This window comes from Pseudopipra pipra, chromosome 5 (genome assembly GCF_036250125.1).
Source record: "Pseudopipra pipra isolate bDixPip1 chromosome 5, bDixPip1.hap1, whole genome shotgun sequence".
NCBI lineage: Eukaryota > Metazoa > Chordata > Aves > Passeriformes > Pipridae > Pseudopipra > Pseudopipra pipra.
The window spans coordinates 23,898,067-23,910,706 of NC_087553.1; the positions used below are offsets into that span (position 1 = coordinate 23,898,067).

A 12,640-nucleotide genomic window follows, 5' to 3' on the forward strand; every position below is an offset into this window, starting at 1 on the left:
CGCATGCGCCGCATCCGGCGAGCCCGTGTCCTTTGAAAGGACGCCGCGCGCCGCCAGCCGGAAGTGCCCGGTCTTTTGCCGGAAGTGGCTTCACCTGCCAGCATTCGGGTTGTTCCGGGGAGGGTCGGCCCAGTGGTTTCCGCGCGGCGACCGCTTTCCGGCGCCTCGCCCCGCCTCGCACTCGCCTGCCCTCCGTGCCCTTCTCCGAGAGGCCCTTCCGCTTCCTTTCCCGTCCCGCGCCTTTCCTTCCCCCGCGCGGGTGAGCTCCATGGTGGAGCGGGGTCGCGCACCGGCAGGGGGCGCGCTGGCGGCGGGGCGACGCTCTGGGCCGCTGACTTCCGGGTGTCAGTGGCCAGAGGGATCGGGGCCCTCCATGGCGCGGCCGCGCCGGGCCCGGCGGGAGGGCGGCGGAGCGGCGCTGCCCCGCTGAGCAGCCGCGGCCCCCCGACATGGAGCCCGAGACGCTGGAGGCGCGCATCAGTGAGTGCGGTCGCGACCGCCCCGCCGCTCTCTCTGGCGCGGCCGGCGGGCGGGCTGTGAGGGAGGGGGCGCCGGGGGTCGCGCGTAGCGGGGTGTGGAGGGCACGGCTCCGGGCAGGTGCGGGGCCCGACGCGGGGGGTGGGTGTGGGCGCACCCGGGGGCTGCGGTGAGCCCTGGGCGGGCAGCCGCGTGGAGGTCAGCGGGGAGGAGGGGGCGAGAGTTTGTGCACAGGGCAGGGAAGGGGCGAGTGCACACCGGCGTGTTTCTCCTCTCTCACCATCCCCCGCCACTGCATCTGGTGGAGCTGGCAGGGAGGGAGTGGGATCGACGTTGCCCCTCGCCTGGGGAGGTTTTTCTTATCGTCCCTTCCTCCCGCCCGCAGACAAAGCAACAAACCCCTTGAACAAGGACCTGGACTGGGATGGTATCAATGCGTTCTGCGAGCAGCTCAATAAGGAGCTGGAGGGGTAAGTGCTTCGTCCTTTCCAGGTCACAGGCCTAGTTGTGATCCCTCGCACAGTAAAATCCAGTGGGATTGTCCCAAGAGCTGAATAGGCACAAAGGCCCTCAAGATAAGGGTAGGTGGGGGGGGTCCTGGTCCACTAATGGAAGGTACCCCCCAGGTTTTGAGGTGTCTTGGTGTCTTATCAGTGTCTTCAACTTGCGACATGCTTTTCACCCCTGGATTCCCAGACAGGAAGACAGGGACCAGGGTTTTCATCAATAACTGCCTAGCTTTTTTTTTCCCCTCACTCCTTCCAGTCCTCCACTTGCCACCCGACTTCTTGCCCACAAGATCCAGTCTCCGCAAGAATGGGAAGCTATCCAGGCCCTCACGGTAAGGGCATCTGCAGGCTTGTAGAACTAGATGGAGGGGCAGGGCCTGGAGATGCTCCAGCTTTACTGGAGAAGTATGGGACGCTTTGAATTCCCTCTAAGAAAGCCCTGAAGCACCTGGGCCCTTGGGTGGGAGAGGGAGCAAAGGTGGTTCCACAAGTCAGGAGAGGTTACTTGGTTACTTCCTAAGATCGTATCCTGTTGATAGGAAGCTTTTTGGTTTTTGTTATGGTGGTCTTGGCAGTGCTGGGTTAATGGTTGGACTCCATGATCTTGATGATCTTTTCGAACCAAATGATTCTACGATCCTCAATCATATTGTGGATCCACACTGTGAAACCCTGGCATGACTTCTCTAAGGGTAGCCCTTTCCATGGGCTGTTGAGCCATGTCTGCAAAAACTGGCTCCAAAGAGGAAAATCTTGTTTCTTTGTGGGAGGGTGCTTGACCACCCTGGGATGGGGGGAAGGGGATGTTCTTCTGCTGCTGTGACAGGAGCCACAGGCCCCACACCTGGTGAAGGAGAAGGAGGAGGGAGCTGCCTCCTGATCCTGCTGCTGTCCCCATGCTGGGACTCACCTGTCCCCTCTCCTCAGGTGCTGGAGTCTTGCATGAAGAGCTGTGGCAAACGCTTCCATGACGAGGTGGGCAAGTTCCGCTTCCTCAATGAGCTCATCAAGGTGGTGTCACCCAAGGTGGGTCTCAGGCCATCGTGCTAGAGAGGACTCCTGGTGACAGGAGGGCTTTGGGAAAAAGTGGTGGCTGAGCAGAAAGGCCAGACAGCCACTGGAATGTAGGGAAAACAGGACAGTGTTAGTATGAGATCTAGTCCTTGTTCCCTGCTGAGTTTCCTGGTTGGAAGGTGAGTTTTCACCCCTCTGTTCCAGGCTGATTGTTGATGTAGGATGCTGAGGGCCAGCTAGACATGATGCAGCCAGTGCTTGTGAGACAGCTGAGCTCACGTGTGGGCCTGGAGTCACCTCTGCATTGCTGTTGGGCTCTGTCCTGCATGTGCTCAGGAACCTCCCCCAGCTCTGACATCTGACCATGTCTCTCTGGGGTGTCCCAGCCTGATTGAGACACTCAGGGAGGACAAGCCCAGGCCTGGTCAGTGGTGTTCTGGCAAGTCCATCTGAAGGACCAAGTCATTACCTGCTCCTCTGCTGATGCTGCTGTTCCTGCAGCAGAACAAGCTGTGTGTGCTCCCCTATTCAATCAAGACAGTGAACACCAGCAAGTGTAGGGTTAACGGAACAAAGACTATGACTAAGGAAAACATTTGTCTGCCAGTCACAGCTTGTGATCTGCAGTGATGAATAACCAGGAACAGTGACAGCAGCATCCTAAAGTCCTCTCGCTTGGCACCCTAGAGCATGTCCTCTGCCTTAAGCCACTAGACTCTGGTGGCACATGCACTGTTTCTACTACCAGAACTCCCAGCAGACCCACAGGGGAAGGGTGAAGGATGATTGCATGGCAGGAAGAGAGCTGTAGCATTTGGATATCTCCCTACTGTGTACTGGTCATCTGGGGCTCACCTTGCTCTAAAGGATGCCAGGCACTGGGCCCTGCCTTGGAGACCATTAACCACAGTCCTTTCTCTCCCAGCCTTGCTGTCCCCTGTTCTCGAGGGCTCCCTTGCTGAGCAGCATCTGTTGGCAGGACCCTTTTCTTCACAAGGAGGGGACAGAGACCTGCCTGAGCCTTCCCACCTATCTCTGTGTGTTGCCAAGGGGCTGCTGCTACAGCACTTCTCACACCTATTGTTTTCCTGTTGTGGAAACCAGGCACAGCATAGGATGTGTTGCAAGGCCCTCATGAGCTTCCCTACTTGCTTCCTCTTTCCTCCTCCTTGTGCCGTTGGAAATAGTCTCACTTCTCCTGGGGAGTGAGAGGAGAGGAACAGGCCAAGCTTGCAACGGCTCAGATCAGCTTAAAGCCACCTCTTTTCTGTTCCTCTAGTATCTTGGCAGCCGGACACCAGAAAAAGTGAAGTCAAAGATCCTGGAGCTGATGTACAGCTGGACACTAGGGCTGCCCCACGAGGTGAAGATCTCAGAAGCCTACCAGATGCTGAAGAAACAAGGTCTGGAAGGGGAAGGTGGATGGATGGTTTGCCCTCCCTTGTTTTTTGTCTGGACAGAATCTGAAATGACCTCTCCCTTCCCTGTGCCCAGACCCATGACATCCATCAGTCTGGCTCAGCACTAGGGTCAGGAGAAGGACTGGGTGTCTTGGGGCTCCTAGCTGGGCAGAGGGAGTTGCTGGTGGTCCAAGTTGCTGGGTGGGAGGACATATCTGCTTGCTTCTGTGGGAGATGGGGCCCTGGAAAGGTCTGGGGCTGAAGGGCTATGAGTGCTTTGGCAGTAGATGCTGGAATTTTCTAAGAGAGGATATTTATGGGGAGTTCTTGTGGAAACACTATCCAGGGTCTTGGGTAACAGGAGCAAACCCACACACCGTCAGTCCCAGCTGGATTTGGTGGGCCACTAGGGAAAGAAGACCTGGGTGGCAGTGCCATCCCCAAATGGGTGAATTTTGCTGATCTCTGCTTCGGTGTCTACTGTAGGAATTGTGAAGTGTGACCCAAAACTGCCCGATGATGCTCCTTTTCCACCGCCACCCCCTCGGCCCAAGAACATCATCTTTGATGATGAAGAAAAATCCAAGGTGAGGGCTCTGTGCAAGGAGAGGGACAGCAGGCAATATCCTCCTGCTCCAGTATCTCATGTCCCCCTAATGTGGAGGCCCCTGTTCCACATGCTCTCCTTCAGAAAATTGCATCACAGGAATGCTGAGGGACTGCTCCAAAATCATGACAAGGGCAATGGACAGAGGTGGGGCATGTGGGTCTGTTTGACCTTTGACTTAGCTGAGTTACCTGGCCACAAGGTCTAAATCCAGCCCCAGATGCTGCTGGTGTTATCTCTTCCCCACCCCAGCACTGCAATCTGCTTATTGCCTAACTACTTATACCCTCCTGGACTCATCCTTTGTTGTCTTTTCATTGGAATTGTGTTAGGCAAATTTCTGCATTATCAGTGCTGATACATTTAAACAAGTATTGAGCTCCTCTGGGTCTAGTTCTGCAGCCAGTTTGCTGCAGGTGACACCTTTTGCCTCCATGGATCAGAGTCTGCAGATGAGGATTTATAGGTGGCCAGTGGGACTGTTCACTGACTGTGGAGAGGGAGAGAAGGTGGGAGCTCTCCCTCTTCACCAATTGCACCTGCAAAGAGGCATGTTAAGAGGTCTGAGTCCATTGCAATCCCATGGTAATTCTTGCACAAACCAGGCTTTCTCTGTCTCAGTGCTAGTGCTGCTGCACTCTAGACTCTCTGTGGTGGGTAACAGGCAGGTAGGAGCAGGGTTTGAATGCAGGGAATCTTCAGGGAAAGACCTATCTCACATAAACAGAACCATAATGGGAAAAGGAAGGGCAGTTTTATTTCTTCTCTCCCTGGTCTCTGATAGCTCCTGTGGCTGGGCTTTGTAAACAGCTGGCATTGTCCACTGCTTCTGCCAGATACAGGTTTGGGGCAGGGGGAACTACTGGCTCTAGTGTAGCAAGAGTGACTCTGGCTGCCGCCCCTCAGCTTGGGCTCAGAGGTACCTTCTCTTTTGCAGACACTGGCTCGGCTCTTGAAAAGTTCCCATCCCGAGGACCTCCGGGCTGCCAACAAGCTCATCAAGGAGATGGTTCAGGAGGTGTGGCTGGGAAAGAGGGAAGCTGGGGGGACATGGTCTGGGTTGTGATGGTTGGCACTAAAGGAGCAGTGGCTCTGTGACCTCATGCAGACATACAGAGCTTCTGCCCAGAATTTTGCTGTAGCAGCTGCTAAAGAGTCCATGTGTGGTTTCTGCCATCCCTTGGCTTCTTGGAGGAATGGCTCTGGGTGCATTCTGTGGCCCAAGCCCTGTTGCAGCACTAGATCTGCAGCAGTTCCTTCTGTTTGGCAAGTTATGGCCCAGAGATAACCCGGAGTTTTTCAGTGGAGTGGGAGCTGTTTTGAGGGCAGTATTGCTGTGACTTAGACCAGGGAGTTGGTGGTTGACTGGCTTCCTCTCCAAGTTATAGCCAAGAGCAAGGACATCCTTCTCCATGTGCTTCCCTTCCAGGACCAGAAGCGCATGGAGAAGATCTCCAAGAGAGTGAATGCCATTGAGGAGGTGAACAACAATGTGAAGCTGCTGACAGAGATGGTGACAAACTACAGCAAGGGGGAGACAACAGAAAGCAATGAGGACCTAATGAAGGTGAGGGAAGGCCATCCCAGCATCCTCCCTGGGCATAGCAGAAATGGGTGACCCTTATCCCCCTGTCCTCCTGCCTGTTTTGTAGCCCCAGCTGAGCGTCCTGCTGCTTACCTCAGCACCCCTTTCTCCTCTCCTCCAGGAGCTGTATCAGCGCTGTGAGCGCATGAGGCCCATGCTCTTCCGCCTTGCCAGTGACACAGAAGACAATGATGAAGCTCTGGGTAAACAAATCTGGCCTTTCTCATTCCTGCTGAGACTGCCGTGGAGGTGTCAGTGTACCCTGGTGCATTCTGCAGCAACAATGGCAAACACCCTCTCTGCAGTGGGTTGTTGCAGCTCCTTGGGCCTTGCTTTGACAGAATAGACAGAATCAGGGTATAAAAGTCACTCTCTTGACTGTTTTCAAACTTAGTTCCCACCTATTCCATTTCAGCGGAGATCCTGCAAGCCAATGACAATCTAACACAGGTGATCAATCTCTACAAGCAGCTTGTACGGGGAGAAGAGATCAATGGGGAGACAGTGGCTGGTCCCCTTCGAGGTGAGGAGACTTGGGGAACTGGGGACAGGAACATCAAGCAGAGAGACCCTATTGATGGTTTCCTGCAGTGTAAGAGGAGATTGAGAGCAGTGGAAAGGTGAAACCTGCAGCAGGTCAGAGTGGGGCTGGTGAGATGAGAAAACAGCATGTGAGGGTGACTGATGCATGAAGAGAGGGAACTGGAAGGGAGAGCAGGGCATTCTCCCTCTCCCAGGTGTGCAGAAGGATGGGAACTGGCCTCAGCACACTGTATAAGGACTGGGTGAAGTTTTTGATTCCCAGCTTCTTTTTTTTTGCAGGCAGCACCTCAGCGCTTCTGGATCTGTCTGGCCTGGAGCTTCCAGCAACATGCCCTTCCTACCCAGCCTTGCCCACCGTTTCAGGTGGCTCAGCAGTCCCCATGCCTGACCAGGCTGGCTCTGTCTCCTTGCTGGATGATGAACTCATGTCTTTAGGTGAGAAATCCAGAGCAAAAGCTCTTTATTCTCTCCTTGACTCTGGATAGTCTGTATGGGTGGTTCTTCTTGTGGCAGCAACATTAATAAGAAAGAGCTCTGGGAGAGGGGAATAATGAAAGACAAAGAGATGTCCGTCATTTAGCATGAGGGAAAGACCCTGCTATGATTCTGAACTTCAGTCCCAAGGTGTTTTCCTAACTAGTCAGAGAGAGCCTGCAGGGATGCCCCCACTGATTTGCTTTGGGAAAACTGACCTGGCAGGTAAATCAAGCATGATGCAATGGCCATCCCCAGATGGGATCACAAGGGTGGGTCACCCTCAGCTCCTCATGTTTACTGCTTGGTGTTGAAGTCATGAGCTGACAACAGATGCATGGGACTTCTGGAACTGTTCACATGGAAATCTTGTGAGGACTCAATCCTAGAAGGCTTTAGAGTCCTTCTTTGCCCAACAAGGTGTCTGTTTGCTAAGACAAGTGTTTTGAGTACAACAGCATGAAGTAGACAACATGGTCAGCCAGACTTGTCAGCCCACTAGTATTCACTTTTCTGCCAATTGCAGTGAGAACTAGACTGCAAATGAGGATCTCTGGACAGAAAAAACTACTATCACCTTCCAGGCTCTCCCCCATGCAAGGATGGGGGCAAGAGATGGAGACCACGTTGGTGGTTCTGCCCTGCTTCATCTCTCTTATTCAGGCCACGTTTATTGCTCTTACCCACTTGATAGCTAAGCTTCATGTTCACTTTTACTCCTGGCAGGCCTGAATGACCCAGCACCACATGCTGCCCAGGTCAGTGACACCAGTGGCTGGAACAGCTTCCAGGTAATGCGCTGGGAGCCATGGCAGAGGGTGGGGAGGGTAGTTAAAAGCAATAAATGAAAAAGTAGGGAAAGATCCCAGATCTGATGGTTGGTGCTGAAATGCAACCCTGCTTTGAGGGCTCTCCTGTGCATTCTTTTTACAGTCATCAGATAGCAATGAGCTCGGTATCACCCCTATCACAGCAACACCACCAGTCAAAGCAGATGCCGGTGCATCCTCCCCCAAACCTTCTCCTAGCAGCAGTGGCCTGGATGACCTGGACCTCCTGGGCAAGACTCTGCTGCAGCAGTCTTTGCCTCCAGAGTCTCAACAAGTGCGATGGTAAGCAGGGGCAGTGCAATCTCGCATCTCTCCCCATCTTTTCCCGTTCTGGGGTGCTGGACACAGCACTTCAATGCCCTGTTCCACTCCTTGCTCTTTCCCTACAGGGAGAAGCAGCAGCCACCCCCTCGGCTCACCCTGAGGGATCTGCAGAACAGGAGCGGCTCTGGCACCACAGCCCACAATCCCAGCACTCCACCTGTGCTCCAGAGTGTTTCCCCTAACCCCACACTGCCCCTGACCTCAGAGCTGCCTGCCCCTGCTACACTTCCGAAAGCTGCCACCACACCAGCAGGAAGTACTGCAGTGCTACCACGGCCTCCTGCCACTGCGCTGCCCCAGGAGATCTCGCTGGCCAACATCACTGTGCCTCTGGAGTCAATCAAACCCAGTGAGCTGGGGACAAAGAGGGGGGCAGGCATGGGGGGAACAAACGCTGCACACATGGAGGGGAAGAACGTGAAGAAACTTCTTGCTTGTTGGATTTTGTGGAGGTTGAGGAGGAATGCTGTCTCTGTCACTTGCATGGAGTTCGGGTGATGGGGCCAATTCCCTCCTGGCTGACTGCTGCCTGTCCCTGCCTTTCCCACAGGCAGCATTCTCCCTGTGACAGTGTATGATCAACATGGCTTCCGTGTCCTCTTCCACTTTGCTAAGGATGCCCTGCCCGAGAGGCCTGATGTGCTTGTGGTGGTGATTTCTATGCTCAGCACAGCCCCGCAGCCCATCCGCAACATTGTCTTTCAGTCTGCCGTCCCCAAGGTGAGGGAACTGCTGGGGCTGAGGTCCCCAGACTGAGCAAGAGTGTGATTCTACTTCTGCAGGAAAAGCAGGGTGGGTTGAGAGAGCTCTGTGGGCATGGGAGCAAGTTGTGTTGCCTTCAGATTAGCGGGAACCGGCACAATGTTTTTCTCTTTGACTAGACAGTGGAAGCTCCCCAAGTACAGGAGCAGAGCTTCTGGCTGCCAAGTCACTCAGGAGTGTGGGATGCTCTTCTCTCTCCCTAGGTAATGAAGGTGAAGCTACAGCCTCCCTCAGGCACGGAGCTGCCAGCGTTCAATCCCATTGTCCACCCCAGTGCCATCACCCAAGTCCTGCTGCTCGCTAACCCACAGAAGGTAATGGCATCATCCCTGGGGCACGAGCAGAGGCTGGTTTTGGTGCCTAAGCAAAGCCTCCTTACCCTGTCCCCATTCCCTCTCAGCATTGTCTGAGAGACATAAATGGTTTGTGCCTCATGCCTTTCTTCCCCTCCTTCTGACTGCTTATCCTTTCTCCTCCATCTCCAGGAAAAAGTGAGGCTACGGTACAAGCTGACCTTCACCATGGGAGAGCAAACCTACAATGAAATTGGGGATGTGGACCAGTTTCCCCCACCAGAGTCCTGGGGAAACCTCTAGAGCCACATGTTGCAGGCACTACACTGCAGATTCCTCGGGAAGCCAATCCTGCAAGGCTGGAGCAGCCTGAGGAGATGGGAGGGTGGGTGGGGGGCTGCTGCTCACGCTCTGTTCTCCAGGCAGTCAGGCGAGGGCCCGAGGGAGCGTGCCTCGAGGAGGAGAGCAGAGATGCCAGGAGATGTTCGTCCCACAAGACTAGGAGCAGAGTGGAAAGCTTCGTGTGTGTGAACAGTTGCCTTCCCTGCTCTTCCGAAGATGACACTCCCTCCCCAGTCTGTCCAGCTTCTCTTCTAACCCTGCTTTCCTGCTCTAGGTGCAGTGGGGAACAAGGACAGGGAGCTTTAACAGCCTCAGCCCAGGGCAAGGGCTAGCAAAGGAAGATCCTTTTCTGCTCCCTCTGCACTTCCCAGCTTTTCAGCTACTTCATGCTCTATGGTGCTCCCTCTTGTCCCCCCTTCTCCCCTCCTTGGAGCTGGGCCCCAGTGTTTCCCTATCTGTTGGGATCACACCGGTATGGAACTGGTATGGAACAAGGCTGGACAGAGGCTAGGTATCTCTCCAGCACCAGAGAGCAGGCAGCTGCCCTTGCTTTGGGGGGGTCAGGGAGAGTGATCATCACATCTCTCTGTCTTAGCTGCTTAGAGAGCTGCTTGTGGGAGGTGAGCCCCAGGGTGGGACCCTGGGGGCTGGGAAGGGCTTGCTCTGTGCCTTCCCAACCCCTTTCAGCTGGAGTTCTGAACCCCCACAGCGGGATGGCCCGCACTCTTCCCACATTTTATCTATCATAACAACTTTAAGAACGGGGGCTGGAGAGGGGCACACTATAGGGGGTAGTCTCCTTGCAGCCTCCTGATAGATGGGGAGAGGAAGCAGCACTTAGTCTTCCTCCACTTTGGCTGGACTGGAGAGCTTGGAGGTGTGGGGAGCTTTCTCAGCTCTTCAGTGTCTTCTTGCAGTGGGGTAGGTGATGGGCTGGGAGCCAGGGAGAGACAGGAGCCCAGCCCATCACCACTAAGCTCTTCACAGGGGCGTACGGGGGGGGGTTCAGCTGTGCCTTGCTCACCTTTGCCCACAGCTGAGGGCAGGCCTGGCTCCCTGTGGCAGGGAGGGGGCTAACTCCAGCCACCTAATCACTGTGACACAAGAGCAGGGATCTGCAGGCACGGAGGAGACTGGGGAATGGCACATCCCAAGCAATCCTGATTCCTCATGGGACTTGAGACCACGGGAGCTGCTTCCCATTTCTAAGCTGGTTTTGAGAAGGCCTGAGCATAGAAAACAGAGGCAAGCTGTGCCCTGTGTTGGCTTGTCAGAGCCAGAAGGAGGCTTCTGTGAGGTGGAGACAAGTGGAGTGCCTTGCACTCTTGGCTCAGCAAAGGTGATGTGTCTCAAAGCTGGGCACAGCAGGCAGTAGAGGACAAGGGGAAGCAAGGTCTTTGTGCTGGGGTTCTGCTGTGTCTTACTTCCCTTTCTGGTCTGTTAAGGGTTTTGTATCGGTTTTTTCCTTGCAGATCTTGTTTGGTTCTTGAATAGACTTGTATATATTTTCAGTGCAGAATTCTGTAAATGAAAGAAAACAAACATTTAAAATTAGACGCCCGGCGCGAAGAATCAGCTGTATTTATGGGAAATAAAGAGTTCTTTCCTGATCCTGTCCCTCTGCCTTTTGACCCAAGGAATACATTCTCACACCTCACCTTCCCTAACCTCTGAGGAACTGTATTGCACCCTGCCCAGGGTCCTTTCCAGCTCAGATCCTGCCCCTGCAATCCTGTAGTTCATCCCACCGTCACCCAGGGAGAGCCTTGCCACAGTGATTTCCCCACTCCTGTGAGCGGGGAGCTGGGATGGTGGAATTCCCCCAGCAGTTCTCAATTCCTTTTCTGAGAACAATCACTTCTAGGCTGCAAACTGGGTGCTGCTTACTTCCCTCCCCACTGAGAGGCAGTGGGCAAGGGTCTGTGCCCCACAGCCCATGGGAAGCAGCGGTTGACCTCGCTCCCATGCCCCACATGACTTTTTGCAGCTTTACCACTGATGGTAGCAGCACTTCCTCCTCTTCCCCCAGGCTGCCTCTTGGAAGCAGTTCCAGGGGTGCAAAGAGGGGAATCTCCTCTGGCAAACAGCAGCCTGAGGCTGGGAGTGGGTCTCTGACACTGCAGGGGAGGAAGGGCCTGGCCATCGACTGAGGCAGCCAGGGAGGATCTGAGCAGGGCTTTGCTGCATCTTTGCGATAGGTGCTGGAAGTGGATCAGGGGATCAGATGTGCTCTGCCACAGGTTTACAGCAGCCTGGTGTTTTGGGCAGGGAGAGTGGTGCTCCCTCACCCCATACCTGCTTGAAAACAGCTGCCAGTGCCACTTTGCCATACACTCACTGGAGACTTGACTCTTACCAAGAAGCACAGCCCAGCAGCCCACAAATTACTGCTCCTTAGGCTTTGAGGCACAGGCAGAGTGGCCCTTCTGCCTCTTTTTCCTTTTCTGCTTGCCTGTTCTGCCCACAAGCAAACCGCTTCTCATTTGGGCTTCGTTTGCTACTTCCTTTGCCAGCCATGTAACCCAGCCAACAGCAACCTCTCCTCTCTCTTAGAGTAGGAGGAGGAAAGTCCTAGGTGCAAGTGAGGTTTACATTTCATAGAGCCAGGGCCAAAGGTCATGGTGGTGTGAGGGGGATGCTTTTAGAAAAAGGAAAAAAAAAAGTGTGAACCTTGTTGCAGCTCTGCAGAGAGCAGGAAACACCCGAGCCTGAGAACAGGGAGGTTGTGGTCCCCGTGCAACTGTGCAAGTGCTGCTGCTCTGCACAGGGCCCACCCGCCCTGCTCGGAGGAGCTCTGCTGACGGAGGGGGAGCGGGGAGGAAGGGGCCTCCCCAAAACACAAGGCAACTGCCGTTTGCCACAGCTTTGCAGTGGTTCCGGAAAGCCTCAGCGAAGGCAGGGAGGGAAAGCAGGGTGAGGGGCGCAGGAGGGGTTGCACAGGTGGTTTTGCTGCTTCTCCTGCTTTTGCAATGTCGGGGGATACATCACAGGGGAAGAGGATGGAGCACCCATGAGCAGGGAAAGGTGCCTGAGGAGTGTTGGCAGAGTGTATGTGACCAGGTAGGGCAGGGAGTACACCAGGCACCCAGTGAACCACACAGCCAGCTGGCACCGGCACGGGCTGCCCCGCGGCACAGCTGGTGGTGGGCAAGGCAAGGGGGGGAACCACTCCAGCTGAGACAGAGAGCAAGAAAGAGAGCGTGGGCTCTTCGCTTGGGCTCGGCAGTGACATGTGCTTGTCCTGCCTTGTTTTGTGTATGCTGTAATAATATTTCCCCTTTAAGGCTTGGCTGAAGTTATTTTTACTTGTGGGGTGGTGACAGGAACAGAGCAGGAGCCCTGAACTGCTCTTACCTGATCTGCGGCAGAGGGGTGGACGGAGGAAGAAGGAAGCTCAGAAAAAGAGAAGGAGCAAGAGAGAGGAGTTCAAGGGAGGAGAAGAGAAAGCAGGCAGGGCATCCCCAGAGAGAGACTAGGGAG

General features: G+C 54.8%; 1 protein-coding gene across 1 annotated transcript; it reads left to right on the forward strand.

Annotated features, from left to right (window-relative positions):
- Window positions 1–306: 306 nt before the first annotated feature.
- Window positions 307–10,770, forward strand: GGA1 (golgi associated, gamma adaptin ear containing, ARF binding protein 1). Its single transcript, XM_064655032.1, has 17 exons — window positions 307–480; window positions 863–947; window positions 1,243–1,318; window positions 1,914–2,012; window positions 3,280–3,403; window positions 3,887–3,987; window positions 4,945–5,025; window positions 5,437–5,574; window positions 5,714–5,795; window positions 6,008–6,115; window positions 6,415–6,570; window positions 7,336–7,400; window positions 7,543–7,721; window positions 7,829–8,112; window positions 8,314–8,483; window positions 8,729–8,839; window positions 9,011–10,770. The coding sequence occupies exons 1-17, from the start codon at window positions 450–452 to the stop codon at window positions 9,119–9,121; spliced, it is 2,001 nt and encodes a 666-aa protein (XP_064511102.1). The 5' UTR covers window positions 307–449; the 3' UTR covers window positions 9,122–10,770.
- The last annotated feature ends 1,870 nt before the right edge of the window (window positions 10,771–12,640 follow it).

Bases quoted from the DNA above. Each gene is read 5' to 3' on its own strand.
- GGA1 (XM_064655032.1), top strand. From the start codon at position 450: ATGGAGCCCGAGACGCTGGAGGCGCGCATCA. The intron at 5,575-5,713 runs GTGAGGGAAGGC...CCTCTCCTCCAG, and splicing joins GCAATGAGGACCTAATGAAG to GAGCTGTATCAGCGCTGTGA. The intron at 8,484-8,728 runs GTGAGGGAACTG...CTCTCTCCCTAG, and splicing joins TTCAGTCTGCCGTCCCCAAG to GTAATGAAGGTGAAGCTACA.